Here is a 21,858-nt window from a genome sequence, read left to right as displayed (position 1 = left end):
TATGTGACACCCTTTGAAAGAATGATAATTGAAATTACATTTGCGCTGTACATGCTGTTTCTATCTAATTAATGTGATTCGACACAAAGTGCTTTCCACTTTTGTATTTTCCTTTAATTTGATATACATAGTCATCAACACTATTGTTGTCATAAATGGTGTAAATTCTCAATACAAGATTGCGTCATCATACGTCATCGTCTCCGCACTTCACTATGCACTGAGGCAGACCGTCAAGTTAGTGAGCGGCGCCGGCATTCAACGGTACAATTCATCGAATTTGGTGTCCATTGACTGATAAGGATTTACAAGCACATTACTAATGTCTACCTCATAACAATCAAAGACAGCTTAGAAAACACAGACTCGTAGTAACTTTTGAAACAATATCGTTGGGGCGGGTAGCTGTCAGAGAGGCCTGACAGTCAAGAAACGTTACGATATTTCACCCAAATATCTGCTTGGAAATTAACATAAGCATAGTATTGTCACAAAGAGTGTTAACAATAATGCAATATTATATCATCATGCTTTATCACCCCTGTATTTCAGGAGGTACTGAGGCGGGCCGTCAGGTTAGTAGACGGTGCCGGCATCGATTGGTACTTTTTTCCTCCAATTAGGTGTCTTTACATGTATATAACCAGTTTAGATCAAATGTATCCTTAAAAGGGGACTCTGCTTTTTCTTTTGATTGATATTTTCAAAGAATCTTCTGCTTCAAAAACCTACCAGTCAGTTGGTTTTCTTTTTGGTGTTGGTGTTTCCCCTCTTGTACATGCCACATGCAAACGAACAACACTTCCAACAAGACAACAATACAGCAGATATAACTGCAACAATCAGGGCAATGACGTCTAACAAGTAGTACTGGTAGAACGAAAGTTCGATCGCCCTCGACCTGAGATGGGGGAGGCCACCATGTTTGATGACGTGTTCTATCCACCATACTGCCCGCTCCATGGGCGACTGTGGTTGGTCACGAAGATGCGTGAAGACTTGGTCCGCTTTCTCCTTGTACCTGAAACAAAGTTCAGCACAGCCCATTACGTTACACGCCACAGCTGGTTATAAAGAACTAAAGTTGCTTCATGCAGAAGGATAATGTTTCACTCATACATAAAGACACAAAGAGGCAAGAATTGAGTAAGCTATTGCCGAAAGTCACTCCACCTCAAACGTACCCAGGATCCGAAATAACGGACGTGATAGCCTGGTAAACCTCCTCTGACGTCACACTGTGAATGTCCAGTGACACCGCCATCCCACGGGCCACCATCCGGGCGATGTTGTCAGATTGGTCAGCGAACAGAGGCATACCGACCAACGGTACCCCGTGGTACATGGCCTCTGCTACTCCGTTGTAACCACAATGTGATACAAACGCCTTTGTCTTTGGATGAGCTGTTTTGTGGAGGACTAACGGTTATTGCCAGAAGGAAGAGATACAGTAGTTCATGTATGTTATTGTATGCTCATCGCAGCATAGAAACAAAAGGAAAAGATTCAACCTTAGCTAGATTATTCATCGCCATCATTAGGGCTCACAGGCAATGTGAACAATTTCACTAAATCTTCACGCACTAAGGAAAGCCAATATGATGGCGTACATTCTAAAAGTCTAAAGAATTCCACATCATTATTCAGTACATTAATAGCATTTACCTAGTAAGGCGTTTTGAGGCACCCACTCCATGGTCTTGGTGTTGGACCCCAGACTTGGAGGTGGCGTCCCAGCGTAGCGCCACACGACCTTCTGCGGTAGACGAGCAAAAGCAGCGGCCAGCATGTCGGCTATCTCTGCGGGCATTGCCGCTACCATGGAGCCAAACGTTACTAGGACGACACCGTCATCTCCAGAACTCTTCACAAATGTCTCCATCTCCTATATATGGTTACGACGAGGACAGTATACCCATGTCTGAACCCTTCATTTAGATTTGCGCCTTTGTGGCAATTTAAAACTTGGCTGTGAATCTAAAGTTTACATCCTATTTAACAATCAATCGTAATTTTACAGAGAATGTGTTTTTCATCATTGTAATGATCATTTCCATGTAACGTTACTCGGTTTTTCTTCTAGGTACTGACCTCACTGAGCGGCTTGACGTCCTCAGCCATGTGACCTGCTATGCTGACCATATTTGGCATCATGGGTTTAGGGAAGTCGAACATGAGATCTGTTTGATAGAGCCACACGTCGGTTCTTGCCAAGGCAGTAGATATGGTGAAGTTGTCGCCAATGGTTCTGTTGGTGGCAAAAATAGTGTTTCTGATGAATGCCGTTTTGGACCTTTGCAGTCCAGAGATTTTTTTATTTTTTTTTATTAAGCAACATAAACAACAGATACAGACAGGATGGCAACGAACTCAAGTTAACAAAACTTATATTACGTGCCATCCAGAGATTAGACACGCACTCCTACAGTCATCTAGCATCACAGGTATATTTCTAACGGGCATTGAATCGAAAGTACAATCAGTTGCATTAACTACCGTTTTGCGGATGGCGCTACACCCTAATCCTGAAAGATTTGAATGTCTATGAAACTGTTGAGCATTTGACAAGTGTAACAGGATCAATGTTGAAACAAAAAATTCAATTTGAGGGCAATTTGAAAACCCACATAACAAGCTACCTACTGTCCTTTAAACATGCCATGCGCGCACGTACGGATATGGTATTGACACACCGCGGCCCTAACCTTTTCGCAAGATCATCGTAACTCTTTTCGAAGACCAGCTGTCCCATAGTAGAAAATGCAAAGTAAACCAACACGTTCTTCACTCTCTGCAAAAATGTCATCTGATCTGACAACCTCGATGTCATTGTTGGCACGTAAGCAAGAGGGTTGGGGACACCAGTGGCACGGATGTCTGAAAAATAGTCTCAAAAGACACATGCATAGTAAAATAGTATAACAGTTTGGAAATATTTAAAATGTATTCCATCAGAGATGTCTCCGGAAAATTCCCAGCATGGCATAGCGAGATAAGGCAACAGACAGAGAAGACCTTCCAAGAACAGGTCAAAGACCACCATGTCTAGCTTATTGTCAAGGGACGTAGACTAGATGCACCAGGACATGTATTTCGAATTATAGACGAGACACTCTTAGCCATTACTGGAATTGCAACACTTGGATGTATTGCGATTATATTTGGTATCTGGGTAGCTAGGTGCTGTGAACACGAGTGCCAATTTCCAGTTTGGGCCTCCTGGTGGCTAACCTTTTGTACTGCAGCAAAAATTTCGCTCTTTGTGTCTTTTGCCCTGGAAATGTGGTGGTCCTGATTACTTCTGATGTAAGGAAGAAATGATGTACATTTTGAACACTAAGCAGCTCGCTCTGGAACTGCGGGCGGTATTTGTAAAAAATCTTTCAAAGAGATAAATGAACAAAAGAACGACGTATTTCTATATTTGGCATGCAGATAGCTTAGGCAGATATGCACAATATTAGATTCAAATTAGGAATTGATTTGCACAATTAAGGAATAAATTTGGCAATTTCATTGTTTTTCATAATAGAAATCTAACGCATGTAATGTATTAATTTATGGTAGGTTGGACATAAACACATACCAATTGCAAAAATGATGACCTAATTTGCATAATTTACGCGAAAATGCCATAATTCTTTTGTGGTAAGTTTTCTCTTATCAAGGAGGTTTTATCTTATCATTTACGTCAAGGTAAAATTTTCCTTTGTGCTTACGTGCTTATGTGGTCTGCGAACATTTGTTGTGAGTGTTTATGTTGGATTAAGATTAGCATGCACTGTAAAAATATGCACACACCTTCTCCCGTAGGCATAGACCTCATTGTGCAGACTAGCGGCAGATCCAAGTACTGCGCCACGAGGGGCCCGCACGACACACCAGTATACGTCAGGACTACGTCATAGTGGCTGTTCTTCAGTTTCGTCAGTAGTTGATTGTCACCCAACATCTCTTCATTAACGTCCAGCAGAGCAGAACTCAAGGTATTGCCATAGTTTAGAAGGCCTAACGGTCCAGATGAAGAAAATGCCTGTAACGAATATTGCAAAGACATCAAAACATTGTATGAATATTACAGAAGCTAGCTAGGTTAAATGAAGCCCGGAGGCTTGGTACAGCGCAATGATTGGATATCACTTGATTCACGCAAAGCATTGCCTGCGGTGAATTTATCTGATATTGACTTATTTTGCTTCTTTCGGTGCTGACCTTCGCATTCAATCTACACCCTAGGTCTGGTACAAAGTGATGATTGGATATCATCTGATTTACGCAAATAAGTTTGTTTACCATTGCCTGCGGTGAATTTATTTGATGTTGACTTGTTACCACTATGCGTCAATACTGGTCGATCCTATTTTTCTAAATATTTTGATAGAATAAATCAAGAATTAAGACTAGATCATGATCCGAGAGGTCATTTAATTATTTGAGTTTGTGTTCTAGTTGATTGGATGCAAACTACTTGTAAAAGGTTACAGCAATTACAAACGTTGATAAAACAGGAACCGGAGCTGATGTAAAATGTTATGAGAACCATTCAACAAAGTGTTAAAACATCAATTGATTGTCTTCGTCATGTTTTTTTAAATGTACTCTTAGTTCTAAATACAGTACCTACCATCTTTGGAGCCTGGGTTTTTATAAACTCCTTAATCAGCGGTGTTTTTTCAGGATGTCCAAACGTTTCGTACTGCAAGGTCGGCCATTTCCGCATTAGGTCGCTCTTTTGATTGGCATGGGCCAACACAGTGACGACGTGTCCTCGGGAAGCCAAGACTTCGGCAATCTTCGCCACGTCCATCCAGGGGCTGCCGTACGTCGATGTCGCAACGAGGATGTCGGCAGCACGAACATGTTGAGACAAGCAGATGACGGCGACCGCCAGGAACAGGTGGAAACTGGTCGACATACTAGTGCTTCGGCAGCAGAAGCAGTAATAGAGTGTTCGGGCAGGGTCTGACAAGATAAGTAAATAGGACAATCATTGATTGTAACGGACCAGTTTGTTAGTAGCATGGCGCAAGAACGAGAAACAACGTCATTGAACAACGTAAATTTCAAAGATATTTTGAAACACGTTGTTGCATTTTGGACCTTTATGCTTCCTATAAACTGAGATAAGAAAACAAAAAGGAAAATCGATTTGCCTAAAGCCCTGGTCTTTATTTTGTTTTTAAAGCAGATGTCACGGCAGAGATTGCAGGGCAGAGAACCCTATCGGAGTCAACAGCGGAGCTACTATAACCACCTAGCCGTGGCTGCTAACGAAGGGCGTTTTTGCTTGATATAACATATACATGTACTATCCCTTCTAGCCGTGGCGACTAACGAAGGGCGTTTTTGTTTGATATTACATGTAATATCAAGCAAAAGCGCCCTTCGTTAGTCGCCACGGCTACATAACCACCGTACCCTTCGGTGTAACACACCAACTTACGACCAGTCCTTCTATCACTATGGTAATGCTTCGGTCACATTTCAAAGCCGGGGCCCGGCCGGGCTGTTTGAGAAAGCAAAGAATAAAAGGCGCATATCAAGGATATACATAACGTATGGTAAGGAATAATTTTTCAAAAGTTTTGTGTGTTTTGTTGTCTTTTATGTCATAGTTTTCGTTCCCACAAGCTGCCCGGCCGGGCCCCGGGTTGGAAATGTGACCCTAGCATGAGTTGATGCTGCCCGTGATCTTTTTATCATACGTACTTTTCCAGAGCTTGATGCCGTCGGAGAAAAGGTGCAATTACCAACAAAGTAGTTATGTCAAGACCGAAGTAGGGCCTACTATGCCCAACCTTTCCATACATAAGTCACTGAGTGACTAAGCAGAGATGTGTATTTCATTTGCTCTAATCCAAAGAATCTAAATCAGAGAATTTATCAACGGAACATGAAAGACTCTAAGTATCGCTAACTATGGCGTCCAGGAGTTGATACGTTATATAGTATATAATATACGAAAGTTTGTCTTTAATTGACTCTACAACAAGCTAAAGCTCATGGGAAGAGCTTTCTCATGAAGCCGCAAACTTTGATAACATAAACGATATCTTATCATCAGCTAGACTAGCTATACAATGACAGAGGGTTTTAGAATAAAAGAACTTCAAGAAAAATAAGGAATCGCTGGGCAATAAACACATGACCTGTCAACCACGTGTAAACTGCAATGTCATTGCGTCTATTCTTTGCTTATGAACATAGTAACGTTAGATAATATCGGCGAACGTTCATGTCCCCTTACCTGCTGATAACATGCAGTAGAATCTAATGATCTCTTGAAAATTGTCCGGCCTTTAGACTGAGCTGATAGACTGAGCTAGCCACAGACGCCGAATCTTGGCCGTCAGCACTTCCGTGGTGTGAGTTGGAGTCGGTATATACCTGCGTGTATGGGTGGGTCACAGTCAAAGGTCAATGTCCGACAGCACGCTTTACATTTTGGGTAGTACTAGTATGACTGGGTGACGTGGCAACCTTCTCTCACCACTAGATCTAGGGGTGCGTATCTAAACCCACGTTCAGGTTCAGGTCCGGATTCGAATCCAGAGGTTTACGGTTCAGGTCCGGACCTAATAATTTGGTAAGTCTGACTGTGGTATCTGCCCCAAAGTGTCTGTATCCCCGTGCAAAAGTGTACCCCCGTGCAAAAGTGTCCGTACCCCCGTGCAAAAGTGTCCATCCAAGTCATCCAAAAGAATAAGAACAGGAAGAACTGGAAGAACCCAGAGGGCTCACCAAACAGCCCAAACTGTGGTGCTCTGGAGACCACCAGACATTACCTGTAGTACTACTAGTGCCCTCTGTACGAAAAGGAAAGACAACACATGCTGCTACGGAAGCTGAGAGCTTATACGAGACATACGAGAGAGACAATATTGACTCGTATCAAACTGAACCAAACGTAACCCAGCACCATGAGACCACGTCTAGCGATATAATAGACTTTAAACACGGACAACAACAACAACAAAAGTGGTTTCGGTCAATGCGGAAACGGGAGGGGTATTACCTTGTTGGTGGGCAGGTGTGCCCCGTTGCTGACAAGTTGCAATACTCACGTGTACCGCAGGAGGCAGAGTGTGAAATACCGCAAAGCTTCGCGAGAAATTGCGAGATTAAATTTCCCGGGACCTTTAATGTTTGTACCATTTACAGTACTTTGAAGGTAAAGTAAGCCTAGAGGCTAATATTTAGATGACGAAACCGACAATATTAAGGTATTATTTGTATATTAGATTGTACAAACGTAAATATACCTGACATAAACGTATAGTTTTATTCATTACATCTTGTTTTTGAATCATACTTATGTTAAGAATAACTAATCTTTACCTTAAAGTAGAGTAATTTGGTATGGTCTCATCACGTGATCAGGATTTCGCGCCACTTTCGTATGCTTTTTACCATCCGGAGGTAGAAGTCGAGTTTCCTGACTATATTTTCGCCACAAATTGGCGGTTTCTGCTCCTCTCTCTTCATTACAAGTATCACAGTAGCCGTGCACAGTCGGAAGAAATCTTGTGTCTCGCTGTTGCCCTCTTTTTTGTGAGAAAATAAGCCGAAACTCGTCAAAATGCCGCCACGAGACTACGCCGCGGAGAAAGGTATTTTTTATTTTTCCCCATCGTGTATTTGCTGACACTTTATCATGTTTCAGAAAAATAATTTTCTAAAGATTCCAACTTAATTTGTAGTACCTCCGTTAGTACAGTAACAAACTATCACACTCTGATTGTTTGAATATTCCAGTTTTGACCAAAGTATGCGCCTTTTATCTTCGGGTGTGGGGAGGGGGGCATGCTCCTAACGAAAACCACTATTTCAAATTTATGAGCCGTTGAATAAGCTGTACTGTCATGATTTAGGACGTTATACCTTATTGCGTTGTCACCAGTCTTAGATACATCGTAGGATTATTATTATTAAAGAAATGAATGTGTTTTTTTCTTCATTTGTAGAGAAAATCAAGCAGTTCATCGCTGAGTTCTACACCAGTGGAGACAAAGGCGGAAAGGACTTCAAGTATGCACAGCAAATGGTAGGTCTGACATGTATTACGATACGAACCATTGAAAAGGAAACAGAGAATGGACAAAGGATATCAATATTTCAACAACAATAACGAAGCCAAGACACAAAATATGGAGGTACATGTAGTGCAAATTAGGATTCATGCAAAATTTCCAGTGTCATAAATTCATAGCCCATAATTTTACAATAGAATCAGATAAGTAAGATAATAGCCCTGCGCATATTACACTATGAGGCAGTTTAGTTATAGTTGAATGGCTGATTGCGCATTACAGAAAAAGGCGTGCAGGCCTGCTACCCCACAAATACAATCAGCTTTGTTCCAGCAAAGCTTCATATGTGACTGTGTGTGACTACACTCAGGGCTCGAAATTCAGTCTTATCTCCATTGAAAATGGAGATATGGTTTAGTACGTGTGTGTGTGTCTACATCTGTGTGCTTTTGTTTTGGGTGCACAAAGGGGCACATGCACATGAGCCCTGTTTACACTGAAGTAAGTTCAAATCTATTGAGTCTTGCAACATTTCTGATGCCCTGCAGGTCAAGATCGCGCACCGCGAGCAGGTAGCGCTGACCATCGACATCGAGGATGTTGCGGAGGTCGACCCTGACCTCGCTGAAGCCATGGTGGAGAACACACGCCGCTACATCCACCTCTTCGCGGATGCTGTCTACGACATGCTTCCTGACTACAAACAGAGAGAGGTGCGTTGTTTAGATTTACTGTTAAAGTCATCACAGGGAATTTCTGTATGATTATGTTAATGATAGCTGGGGCGCCATTAAAGTTCTTCGAAAAGATTCACACAAAAAAGTCAGTATTTCAAAAAATTTACATAGTCATCTCTTGAAGTCACTATTAAGTTAATTTCTATGAATACCTTTGCTTGACACCAGGAATACCTGCCAAAACGATACTTTTATCAGGAATGGACGAGGCCTCATAACTAGAGATGAGGTCATTGCGACATCATACTGATTTGCCAAAATAATCTTCTTGCAATAATTTATCACATGAAAAAAATCGAAGATGATACTAAAATTGGTATTGGTTCTGATACCTCAAACATCCTCAACCACTTGAAACAGGTGGTCATGTGCCACAACATGTAAACATTTGTTTATTGATTTGTTTGTTTTGACAGGTGGAGACAAAGGACGCCCTTGACGTGTACATCCAGCACCGTCTGCTGATGGAGCAGCAGCATCGGGGCGGGGCCGAGCCAAGGGATCCCCGCAACCAGTTCCCGCCAGAGCTCATGCGCCGATTGTGAGTAAAAAAGCGATCTCTTAAAAACCGAATCTCATATAGACAAACTTGAAAAAAGACCTCAAAGCTACGGGCAGATAGAGATAAGTTTTGTACAAAGATTATTTTCACGGGGAGGTAATTTCGCTGGAGAAGGGGAAAGGAGGTATGGTTGAAACAATTTGTACTACAGTAGTGATACATAGGAAACACAATTTCGCAGTGGAGATTTCACTTTGAAAACGTATAAAAAGGAAACCTCAAAGCTACTGGCAGATGGGAAGAAAAACTGTAAGAAAAGCCATTTTTGCGGTTGAAAGTTTACTTTGAAAATAAAACCACCGCAAACATTAACTTGAAAAAAAGGGTAGTCCTGACTCCAACTTCATATCGTTTTTACAGTGAGATCTACTTCAAGGCTCCCGGCCAGCAGAAGCCGTTGGCTATCCGACAGGTGAAGGCAGAAAATGTAGGGAAGCTGGTGTTGGTACGTGGTATCGTGACCCGCTGTACCGAGGTCAAACCCATGATGGCGGTGGCCACCTACACCTGTGACAGGTGCGGCGCCGAGACGTACCAACCTGTGAGTATTTGACCGCAAAATTTTTCATGTGAATTTTTTAAAGCCATCTCTCTGCTGTCTAAGCTTGCAACCAATAGGGAATCGTGTGCCAAACAGCTACTTCAGTGTGGTAAAGGTTAAGGAAAACAGTTTCCAAAAGCTGATGCATAGTAGTTTTTTTATACAGCTTGTACATGTACTCACCAACTCCAACAGACAGATCCTAAAGCAAGTAGTCGTTCAACCAATGATAGCATGGCAATTAGTGGTTGGACCAATGAGAGAATGGCTGCATGTCCTTCAAATAAGAATTGTTATGTTTATGTTTTATTTTGCATTCCTACATTTTGGGGAGGGGGACGGGGCTATGATATCAGTCTATTATAGAATTGATATGTGTCGGCTTAGTGCATAAATGACCTATTTTTCAAATACTTGATAATGTTCTTTGTTTCCCAGATCAACTCTCCCACCTTCATGCCACTTCAAATGTGCCAGAGCCAGGACTGTGTCACCAATAAGTAAGTATTGTGGCAAAGTTATGTACCAGTTACAATAGATGCAAGACAAGTAGCTCAACTTAATTTCATTATATCGCAAATGCTGGAATGTTAGCTTAGAATTGGCACCAATACTTAGAATATATGTTGCTCTGTTTTTGTTTTTATTTTTGTTAGAAGTTGCGTACATCTCTGCACTCTGTTTTTCATACATGGTCCATGATAGCATCTGAATTAAAATGGCCTCCAACATTTTTTGAGAAGATAACTGAGAAAAGGAAATGTTACTTCAGTATTTCTACTCTTGTTGCCATGTTTCATGTGAAATGTTTACAAAGTACTGGTTCAAGATTCATTTGTTTGTTTGACTGTTTACTCAGGTCTGGAGGCCGTTTGTACCTACAGACACGTGGCTCCAAGTTTGTGAAGTTTCAGGAGATTAAGATCCAGGAACACGTAAGTTTTAAATTTTTTAACTGCTTAGGTACAGACTAGTTGTGGAATGTAGTGTCTCATTTTTTGTAAACTGCACATGCCAGTGAAACAAAATTCTGACCTTTAAAATTGTACATAGTATGATAGGAATTATGTTATTGAATATCAAAAGTTTCTACTTGAGTCCACAGTCTGAAGTATGTAAAAAGTTTTGCGGTGTTTGGTTAAAAGTTTATACATGAGTCCACAGTGTGAAATGTGTGAAAATATTTGCTGTGTTTGCAAATGATATGTTATCGTGTTTGCCTACAGAGTGACCAGGTGCCGGTTGGGAACATCCCCCGCAGCATGACCATCTTCGCCCGCGGAGAGATCACGCGACTGGCCCAGCCGGGAGACCACGTCCAAGTCACAGGCGTATCCTTATCGTAAAAAGTATATTTCAGTGTGATTGTTGTAAGGACACACAAACTGTTTATATTCAATGTGAATCAAAGTTGAACTGCAAATTGCCAACACAACAATTGGACTTGCCCAAATTTTAGACTGATCAGCTCCAGTCTTTGTCAAGGAATGAGCAATCCACTGCTTCTGTGATGTCACGTTATGCATGTCTATATTCATTACATCTCCCGGGAACCTTAGATATGACAACAAGCTTTTTTCCAATGTTAGGTTGACATAGCGATGTTGGTACTTGTGTGTCAGCATAGGGGGTATGCTGAAATGAAGATCTACCCTTTAAAACAATTACATTATTTGAGCTTTAATGTACTTGCCAGAAGTGTTCCATGGTAGAATTATCAACGTGGCACTAATTCTGGCTCTTACTATTGTGTACATCATCATCAAGGTTTTGTTTGCTCGTTTGTTGTGCTTGTTACCTTGACGACCATGTCCAGGTGTTCCTGCCCATGTTAAGGACTGGGTTCAGACAGGTGACTCAGGGTCTGCTGTCCGAGACATTCTTGGAAGCTCACGTGAGTACTTAATCATTGCCTCCAAGGAATTTGTGTTTTCATTAGCATTTTTTGTTTCTTTGTAAATGGAGGGACACAAGATCTCACAAATACATTTGTGGAGACTCTTTATGGAGCAAAATTGCCCAAAAGCTGAAGTGATCAAATTTTAGAAAGATCTTTAAGAAATAAAAGAATCTTTAAGATTTGTAAGCGCTGCAAGATCGGACAATCCACTAAGAAGTGTTTTTGTGCTTTTGTTGCTACAGAAAATGACGAAGATGAACAAGACAGAAGATGATGAGCTCGGAGCAGAAGAACTGTCGGAGGATGAGATCAAGCAGATAGCAGGTAATGTACAGAAACATACAGACACCATACTAGCAGAGTTTTTGTGTCCTTATTTGGGGGAACAGACAGCATCATAATCAGGTCAACTTTTAGGGAAAATGGCTATGCACTAAGAATTGTTGTCATTTATGTATCTCAATTTTTTTTTTAAATTGTATTTTGAAATAAGCTAATGTTGAAGAAAACAAAACAAAATTTCCACAATTGCTGCTTATTGATTAATGAAGAGTTTTCTTCTTTGCAATTGGATGTAATCAGTTTGAATTCCTGATGGATTAATACTTGAAACCTTAGAATATTCATGATGGTTTTATGTCTGTATGTTTTGTCAGATTTTGAATTGCGAATTTGAAACAATGAACTTTTCCTTTCCCTCCTACTGGGAAGTCTCCGTGAACTGAAGTGAATTTACAGTAATTTAGTATTAACATGTATTTTTGGTCTGTTACAGAGGATGATTTTTACGAGAAGCTTGCCTCCTCTATCGCGCCTGAGATTTACGGCCACGAGGACGTGAAGAAGGCGTTGTTACTACTGCTGGTGGGCGGCGTGGACCGTGCACCCAAGGGCATGAAAATCAGAGGTAGGTGGTAACAGTCGGAAGGATGTAGTGTTGCACAAAACTTGTAAGAAGAGTTCCTTAGTAATCTGGAATTTGACTGAATGAAAATCCAAAACCTCATTGAATCTTAGTTTATATTTCTGTTCATTTACAGAATATTGGAAATCTTCAAAACTTTTGCAGTACTTTTTAAGTCTGCTGTTTTCTCGGTCACTTTTTTTACTGCAAAGTTATCACACTTGGTGGCGGGTGCCAACATTTTCATTGTGTTTATACAAATGTTTCAACTGAGAACTCTTGATTTTCACTGCAGCTGAATTCAGGTGCTACAAACTACAGAACTTAGGTTTTACAGTTCTGTATCATTATCCTGCAATTTTATTTTTGTTTGCAATTTCCATTCTCTGATCTGGTATTTATCATTTTACCATACTACTTTCGACAGGAAACATCAATGTTTGTTTGATGGGTGATCCTGGCGTGGCCAAGAGTCAGCTGTTGTCGTACATCGACCGCCTGGCCCCCCGTAGTCAGTACACGACAGGCCGCGGTAGCTCCGGCGTCGGTCTGACCGCAGCTGTCATGAAGGACCCCCTCACAGGTTGGTGTCTCTCTGCCTTCTAGCTGTTTGTTAAAGAACTGCAGCATAATTGACTAACAATGCATGTACCAGAAAAGTAGCCTGAATTCAATCAAGCCTCCTGTGACCGCTCGCCGCCCTGTAACCGCCTCGCAACCCAAGAGGGGAGAGAAACCCCCGGACAGCTGGAGTTTGCGTTATACAGATTACCAGAAAAGCAGCAACAGAAATGTGTGATTGAAGTTTGTTTCTTTACAACAATTGTATCAAACCTTGTAGTTACAATTATAAATCTGTAAATCTTGAAATGGTATGGGTGGTTTTATTTTTTGCATTTTTTGTGATGACCTGTCCACTGCTTATTTTTGACATAGCAAACATGCATTTCCAATGAATTACCACTCTACTACATGCATTTCCAATGTATTACTACTCTATTTCAACCGCGAACATAAAACACTGCACAAACCTTTTCCTTTCTAACGCGGAATTCCCCACGAAGAATATAAGTGGATTTACGGTAACTAAGAAGTGACAGCTCGACAGACACGTGCTATCATATATCTTTGAGAAATTGTTTTAAGAGGCTTTTCTAGTGTCATATCTTTGTTACCTTCGCCGAGAAGGTTATGCATAGGGTAGCATTTGTGTGTATGTATGTATGTGTGTGTGTGTGTAACTGACCAACATAACTCGACAAGGCTTGGATGGATTGTCTTGATATTTGGTAGGTGGGTAGGTCTTGATGAGACCTAGAAATTATTAGATTTTGGGTCCCCTAGCCGCTTGTTACGGTACTGCAGCGGAACTTCCTGTTTTGATATCTCGTTATCCTTTGTTAAACATTTTAAACTTGTGTTTCAGGTGAGATGCTTCTGGAGGGTGGGGCGCTCGTCCTGGCTGACCAGGGCGTCTGCTGTATTGACGAGTTCGACAAGATGATGGATGCCGACCGTACTGCCATTCACGAGGTCATGGAACAGCAGACCATCTCCATTGCCAAGGTCAGATGGCGCCTCCTAGCAGTTTGGTGTGGTACTGCAATGAAATAAGCCAACAATTATGGGAAGAGCTGCTAAGAGGTGTATAGTTGAAGTAAAGGTTTTTGGTTATTGCTAATTGATCAGTTGATATTGGTTAGTTAGTGATTGATTGATAACCAGAGCTGATTTCTCTGTCGTTCTTAGGCGGGTATCATGACCAGTCTGAATGCCAGAGTGTCTATCCTGGCCGCCGCTAACCCGGCCTTCGGACGCTACAACCCCAAGAAGTCCATCGAACACAACATCCAGCTCCCCGCGGCCTTACTGTCCAGGTTTGACCTGCTGTGGCTCATTCAGGACAGGCCAGACAGGGACAACGACCTCAGGTCTGTTTACTTTTTCTTCACAGGCACTGTCTTTTTCTTAGTTGTATATGTATGTATTGATATGTTTGCACACAGTATGTTATGACATGTATTTGTATTATCATTTGTCTGTGTTTTGTATAGTTGTTTTCTAATGTATAAGTACATATATTTGTAAAGTTATTTAAAAAAGAAATATTTGTTATTATGTATTCGACTATGTATTTGTACTACTGTAAGTTTCTTTAATTTTGCGTGGAGTTAATTTTGCAGTTAGAGTAGAAGGGAAGTTTTTCTGTGTTTTAAGTTCAATTCAATTCCATTCAGTTTATTAAATCAACCTTGCAGCGTTACACAAAAGCTGAATTGTGTTGATTTTTACACAAACACTGTACACAACATCATCCACAATTAATCAAAAAACAGTACGCATGTAACATAAGATAACATATAACAGCGCATAAATTTCCAATATCCGTACACAGTTAAGAGCAAAAGCCACTCGTCTAGAAACATCATTGGTAATCAAACTAACAGTATGGGTACTACTGAGTTGCCTTGTTGTACAGGCGGATAGCCTGGAGGAGAAATGAGTTTTTGAGTCTCTGTTGTGGTCAAAACAGTGCTATAGCACTAAAGCACACCCTTTGTTATGATTTTGAGGTAGGGAGGCAAAAATAAAACCACCACGAATAGTTAAAGATTTACACTAGATAAGCTGTTAAGTTTGATGGGGTGAAAAAGGATACTGTGTGTCCTGTTACCCCTTTTAGTTATATTGTGTAACAAAGATGAAATGAATGGATAGAAATGAATGTGTCTTTTCCTTTCCAGACTTGCCCAGCACATCACGTATGTGCACCAGCACAACGAGCAGCCGGCAGCACAGTTCACTCCCATTGACATGAAACTCATGAGGTAAGGCACACTGGAACAGTCCTTATCATGAGCACTGCCACCTAGCAAGTGGACTGCAAACTGCAGCAAACATTTCATTCCCTATATTACAATAGAAGGGAAGGAGGAAGCAGTCTTTCATGAGAAATGCAGGATAAACCATGCTATTGATTCGTAGGGTTTCTTACAGAATGTTATTATCTTTTACTTTCTCGAAGCACTAAATTGTTTATATAAAAAGTATATCATATCATTTATTTGTCAACCTCCTTCTACAAAATTTCCTCCATCTTTTGTCTTTCCTTTAAGGCGCTACATCGCCCTCTGTAAGACCAAAAATCCTGTAATCCCAGAGGAGCTGACTGATTACATCACGGGCGCTTACGTCGAGATGCGTAAGGAGGCGAGAAACAACAAGGACTCAACCTTCACCTCCGCCAGGTCCCTACTGGCCATCCTGCGTCTGTCCACTGCTCTGGTAAGTCTTGAACTTGAACTTATGTGACTCTAAAAAGGCTTAAATAATGCAATATGATTAACTGATAGTGTTCAAAAGTAGACCACAACATTGAACATTTAGATGAACTTGAAAAAGGCTGAAGAAAAGTGCAATAATCTGACTTTCACCTTTGACTCAGCATCAAAATATCCTCTTATATATCTTTTTGTGCTATATCTCTTACTTGCCTCTATGCTTTAATAAAACTCCATGAAACACAATGTTTAAATTGTGTGGTCTGACATGGACTTGTTTCTGATTATTCAACATGATAGATGTATGTAAAGGTATGTTTTATATAGTGCTGCAGGGTTTTTCTACAAAAATGGAATAAGGCAGGCAAGGGAGTGAATTCTATGTATTTATGGAAGAATCAATTGCTGAGTGAAGGCTGTATGCTGAATATTAAGCTAAAATCTGAATGCAACAAAGGGGCACTGGACTGAAACAAGAGGGCGCAGCGCCCCTCTTTCCTGATTTAGATGAACCCCTGGACTGCTGTCTTTTTTAACTTCCCAAGTTTACTCTTTTCTGTAACTACTTTGTATGCAAAACTGTTCTTATCATGTTTGATGTAAATATTTGACACGACTACGTCTAGACTTGCGACTTACATTGTGTAATTTTTGTATTGTGTGAAGGTAATTGAATTTGTACCTGATTGCGATTTCGAATGCAAACAGGAACATTAGTGATATCATTGCACATAACTTTAGTATGTTTCCATGTTGAAAGATTTAGTTTTATGAATTGTTATTGTGTCTACTTCATGTTGAACAGCAGAAATCCCATTACACTTTTGTAACCACCTTTTATGCAAACAAATGACCCAAATCGCCACAGTCTTGTTTCTAATGGGATAGCCTTTCCCCCCAAATTGCCAGAATGGGCTGAGCAAATTGCATGACATAACGAGATAATAACGTCCGACCCGGTGTGAAATATGCAGGAAATTGATGCTAACCAGATTAGCCCATACCCGAGGGCCCACGTTTGGGAACGGAACGTGTGATTATGTGCGTCCCTCGCCCGTAACTCCGTCGGTTTCATCATGAAGAGTGATTACGGTAACAAGATTAAGAGAACCAATTGCCGACCCTTTCTGGTGCCTAAGTGGATGAGAATTAAGTTAGCGTCACACACAAATGGCGAGCGGTATCAATTTAAAACCCTTCCACTGGGACATTTGGTGGCACGGAGAATATGAAGAAATGTAGAATTGAAAAACGAGGAGGGAAAATTTGATTCATTAGATAAAACATTTAGTAGGATGATGTAATGTATGATATTATGTTGGCATTTGGCTTTTATGAGTTGTTCTCTTTATTTGTCATGTCATGTTAGTTTGTAGCAGTGCAACCCACATTTGGTTCACTCTCATTTGAGGGGTGTGTCCCTTGTTTTGTTCAAGAGGAAGCCAGAAAATGGTTGCTTTTATGTTTGATGTTTTTGGGGAAAACTTCTGTGCCACACTCGGTTCAAAGCTTTTTGTAATATGCCAAAATTTCCAAAGAAGATTACAGAAATAAGAATTTGCCATGTCATATTTCAAGAAAACTCGGCAAACAAAAGAAAACTCAAAATGATGATGCAAGTTTCTTGTATCCGACTATAAGGAAGCCAGCATAATGATTTATACTTCAAATGGCAATACCAACATTCAGTACTAGAGGCCCTGCGGTTCTTCTAAAACCTGCTAGATGTCCCTGTTGTTGGTTGTATGCTCTCAATACAGCTGTATATTTACCCTCCTCAAGTTAGAAGTAATTTTTCCCAGGCTGCATGTGATATCTCTGCAACTGCCTTTATGCGATGAGTCACTGAAACGTTACTGATAAAATTGATGCATCAACAGAGACCTTTCCCAATGATGAATTACATGTGATAACATCTCCGGCTTATTATCATACAAATGCAGTTTGTATACTGCCAATGCAAAGACAGATTGGCAAACCCATTCACAATAACATTACTGTTTTTGAGACATCCGCTTTTTATGTTTTATTCAGTTAAACATGTTCTGCCTCAATGAGTCAACAGAAAGGGACGAATGATATAAAAAATCCTGCAATATCCTAATATTCAATTCTAAGGAATAATGTATGGATTACTAATATATAGCTCATCGCTTTTTATTATTTTTAATACAAGAACTGTTTGGCTTAATGCTATGATACATTGAGAGCAAAGATGTAAATGTGTACAGTGTTCTCAGACTTAACAAGATTACGCTAGGAGCTCTGTGCCCCAGAGAATTATTAATTATGAAACATTAGCATACCATAACGTAGCGAAACCACTAATCACTATTGTAAGTGGTACTGCTAAGGTTAGCTGATTGAAAGGACGAAATGCCGTAATATCCACAGATGTCATTACATACAATACATGTATGTTGAAATATCATCTTTGAAATTCTGAGCTAAAATCATTGGACAAAAAGTCGTTTCTAAGATGGTATTGACCGTATTGTTACAAAAGCTTACTGAGGTTTAGGTATTGCCTGAAATTTACCATTATCTCAATATTTACCATTGAAAGAAAGAACGGTACCTCTTGAGGAGTAATATAAAATCAAGCCTGATATGTGGTAATTTTTTCAACGAATCATATTACTCTTATAGCAAACAAGATTCTTTAATGAATCATATTACTCTATCCTGAAACATTCCAGAGCCGTATGTTTTGACAGTTTGACTCCCAGCCATGTTAATGCACTAGTTTGTGGAACTGGCCATCATTCTCATTAATATTTCAAACTCATTATGCAGTCTCGTTAACTAATGCGCGGCGCAGTGCAGTTGCCGAACCGTTCTGCCTCCACGTCCGCTGCATTAACAATTCAGCACCCACAGCACCGGCCGCGCGCTGATAGCTTCCTTCCGTGTTGGTCAGTCGTTACGCTATTTGTGCCGCCCGTAGGAAACTCTCCTTATGGATAGGTTTACGAAAGATGGAGTAGTATCTGTTAAGTGGGAATGCTAGAGCAATAGTGAAATTTATAGACAGTATTCTTAATGTTTTGGTCAAAAGGGAAAAGTAATCTAAGGGACCAAAAAGTAGCCACATTGGCCATGTTGTCCTTCAGCAGAGGTGGGCAGTTCTACATGTTTGTAGTTGCTGCTGTATCTATGGATTTGTTAGTTCGTTAGTGTTGTCCTTATGAATGTTTTCCAAAAATTGGGTATACCATGTTGTAGCTAATTGCTGTAATATCTGAATGCTCGACTCCCTTGACCACTTTTATATTAAGACCAGCTCCGTCCATCCCTCCGGCCAAATAACACTTCATTACAACTTTTGTAAGGCTTCCCCCGAAGGACCGGTCAGTGAGAAATCCCCAAAAGGTTTGGGCCCAACAAGCCGTACAGAAAAGATATTACCATAGTTTCCAGTAGGACAAAGGGATGGCATTTCTGCGCTGATCAGACTGATACCCTCATATTACACCTACTCCAGTCCTATGGGAGTGCTTGTATGCGATGTCCATTCACACCATATGCTTTCTTCCCAATCTCACTTGTTGGGGTAGAGCCAGAGCTCTGATTATCCACCTGCAATTTGCTGAAAAGTCTCAAACATTTTGGAAAAACAAACAACTTGCATCTTGCAAGTTGGAAAATCAAAGAATACAGTCAAACCTGTACAAGTGACCTCTACACAAGGACAACTTAGCCAATATGACCACTTTAATGGTGGTCCCTTAGATAATTTTCCCCCTTGATACAAGCCCTACGAATCCTGACTATGGCGACCACCTGTTCATATAGACTGGATTCTATTGGTATCCCGAGTGGTCTTCTTGGGAAGTTTTGAATGTACAGACTCAGTGTTATGCATCACATATAACAAACGTAATAAACTGTTTGAAGCCCAAAAGTTGTTTTGCCATCTTCAAAAGTTTATGTTTTAGATAACATCATAACATGTTATAACTTATACTCATTTAGCTGTCTTTGTTGATGGGTATTGTAAGGATTTTACAAAAAGTTCAATATGATTTCTAGAACATGCTGCAAGAATAATATTCTCATAAATGAGCATATGAAAAAAAGACCAAACTTAATTCTTATGGATGGGGGCAAAATCTTTATATTTGCACATTATTTTACACACTTATTAAAAATCAGAGAAGGTAAATATTTTAGAAATCACTAAATCAAGGTTTCGCATATGGGGGCTGCTTCACAACAAAGAGCTTTAGCATAAAAGCTTCCATGCGATCCATATCACTATGGCCTAATAAGATAATGTAATGTCTATATCCCAGTGGTATAAGGACCCGGTCTCAATGGAGAAGGCTGGAATACTCTCACGACATGCAAGGATAGTTTTAAAGCAGCCATCTTTGCTTATTTTACACTAAAATAGAACTGTTTCTAAGTTATATATACCATATTTTACGTAACTTTGCCGACTCTCCACAAGTGTTAGTATATTTTCCAATATTTCTTATGAAATGAAGCAATTTTGTACAGAAGTGACTCACACGGAAAGCCAACATTTGATGAAATTTAGAAAAAAAACTTGTGTCCACTTCTATGTACCATATATTGTCAAACCATTGATACATTGGAAGTTTCAGAATATTTTCATAGATTGTATCATATAATTTGTATCTTAAACATTACTTTTTTTCCTGCATAGATATTGTATTCTATTGCAAACAATGCTAATATTTTGAACACAGATTGTAGGAAACTATTCATGCATACACACATGTTCGTTTTAGTGGATCATTTTTGGTTGAGTGACCATTACTCTAAACCATTTGGGATTGATCCATATAAAGTAAGTATAATGTCATTAGGGTAGTTTTAGTACTGGTCTTAGTACCGGTCCCATCTTCCATTCTTCATAATTAGTGGCACTAATTCAATTAAAATGCACAAAATTGTCGCCTTAGAATATTTAACAAATGCTAAGATGTATATATTTGTGTTAAGGAGAGAGAGAGATGCAGAAAATGACGTTCGTTTTTGTATTTAAAGTTACGTTTCTTGTAAAAACCTCTGAAACTGAAAACAACTTTTACAATGTTGCCAATAGCTTAAACCCTAGAGGTTGTATTACACTAGACAATGTGTAATGATTACAGTAGGTCGTTAAGTTAATTGTAAATTTGCATGGATGATTAAATCGTAAAGTGCGGAAATGAGCTCCCATGGAATCCCATCATAGCATTACCCACTTTCAATCTGCATCCATGATAAAAACTATGACATCGTGGAATAGTTACTTTAACATAGCGGCTTAAGCCTAGACCATTTTCTTTGCATGTTAAGTTTTTACAGGTTCCCAAGAGTTAACGTTTCGGAAAACAAGCTCCTAAGGGGTTTCTAATTAGATTTAATGTGTCTTGGGTAACATGTTTTAGTATAAAACTCATAACTTACCAGGCTACATTTATTTAGTCTTCAGTATCGCCACGTTTCATGCGGTCTTTCAGTTTACGGTACGTTTGTTCGCGAATGCCAAACAAGATATGAAAAATACTTTTTGGCGTGAATGTAGCTTTTGGAAAGCGTTTATTTTATATTTGTGAGAAGGGATGATATTTTGTAGACGTTATTAATTGTACGTGCAACGTTTAAAGAAAGGCGAAAATAAAGCCGTGGCAGAAAACCGCCGTGATGGCTTCTTTTATGACCGGTTATTCTCTGAACGGTGGCTGACCTTTAGAGACTGACTGCTTATCTTGCGCCGCAGCCATCAAATAGCGCTACGCGAAGAATTAAACGTGACAGCTCGATATATATGGTCGTAAGATCGGCAAGTAGCAGAGACAGATAGAGAAGGTCAGGGTGCTCAAGGATGGGTGGAGTCAAAACAATCATTTAACCTACGCTTTTTTTCCTTCAAAGAATTTGTAGGGTAT

The 21,858-nt window shown here is 40.1% G+C and overlaps 2 protein-coding genes across 3 annotated transcripts in view; one reads left to right on the top strand and one right to left on the bottom strand.

The window, feature by feature from the left end:
- Nucleotides 1-89: 89 nt before the first annotated feature.
- On the bottom strand, nt 90-7,215 carry LOC136423023 (UDP-glucuronosyltransferase 2B33-like). Of its 2 annotated transcripts, XM_066411013.1 has the most exons (9): nt 7,016-7,215; nt 6,248-6,387; nt 4,625-4,962; nt 3,802-4,033; nt 2,706-2,877; nt 2,092-2,248; nt 1,666-1,885; nt 1,185-1,404; nt 90-1,021 (listed from the first exon to the last, which is right to left on the bottom strand). In XM_066411013.1, the coding sequence occupies exons 2-9, from the start codon at nt 6,258-6,260 to the stop codon at nt 736-738; spliced, it is 1,638 nt and encodes a 545-aa protein (XP_066267110.1). In that variant the 5' UTR covers nt 6,261-6,387; nt 7,016-7,215; the 3' UTR covers nt 90-735. The 2 variants fall into 2 exon arrangements, with proteins under 2 accessions (XP_066267110.1, XP_066267111.1); XM_066411014.1 differs by lacking the exon at nt 6,248-6,387.
- A 158-nt stretch (nt 7,216-7,373) lies between these two features.
- Nucleotides 7,374-21,858, top strand: part of LOC136423022 (DNA replication licensing factor mcm7-like) — a 41,542-nt gene continuing 27,057 nt past the window's right edge. Inside the window, exons 1-16 of the mRNA XM_066411012.1 lie at nt 7,374-7,610; nt 7,965-8,044; nt 8,579-8,743; nt 9,184-9,308; nt 9,690-9,870; nt 10,309-10,370; nt 10,730-10,805; nt 11,097-11,201; nt 11,687-11,764; nt 12,013-12,094; nt 12,546-12,677; nt 13,102-13,257; nt 14,101-14,240; nt 14,424-14,605; nt 15,419-15,502; nt 15,791-15,959. Coding sequence (XP_066267109.1) covers nt 7,580-7,610; nt 7,965-8,044; nt 8,579-8,743; nt 9,184-9,308; nt 9,690-9,870; nt 10,309-10,370; nt 10,730-10,805; nt 11,097-11,201; nt 11,687-11,764; nt 12,013-12,094; nt 12,546-12,677; nt 13,102-13,257; nt 14,101-14,240; nt 14,424-14,605; nt 15,419-15,502; nt 15,791-15,959 — 1,848 coding nt within the window. The 5' untranslated portion in view covers nt 7,374-7,579. The remainder of the gene's footprint in view (nt 7,611-7,964; nt 8,045-8,578; nt 8,744-9,183; nt 9,309-9,689; nt 9,871-10,308; nt 10,371-10,729; nt 10,806-11,096; nt 11,202-11,686; nt 11,765-12,012; nt 12,095-12,545; nt 12,678-13,101; nt 13,258-14,100; nt 14,241-14,423; nt 14,606-15,418; nt 15,503-15,790; nt 15,960-21,858) is intronic.

This window comes from Branchiostoma lanceolatum, chromosome 17, assembly GCF_035083965.1.
Source record: "Branchiostoma lanceolatum isolate klBraLanc5 chromosome 17, klBraLanc5.hap2, whole genome shotgun sequence".
NCBI lineage: Eukaryota > Metazoa > Chordata > Leptocardii > Amphioxiformes > Branchiostomatidae > Branchiostoma > Branchiostoma lanceolatum.
The sequence above is the reverse complement of the archived record's forward strand: the minus strand, read 5'-3'. Positions and strand labels throughout refer to the sequence as shown.

What these genes read in the sequence shown, in the direction of transcription:
- LOC136423023 (XM_066411013.1), bottom strand. An exon ending in GTCTATGCCTACGGGAGAAG is followed by an intron (nt 2,878 to 3,801) that starts GTGTGTGCATAT and finishes ACTATTTTTCAG; the next exon opens with ACATCCGTGCCACTGGTGTC. An exon ending in TCCGTTATTTCGGATCCTGG is followed by an intron (nt 1,022 to 1,184) that starts GTACGTTTGAGG and finishes ACTTTGTTTCAG; the next exon opens with GTACAAGGAGAAAGCGGACC.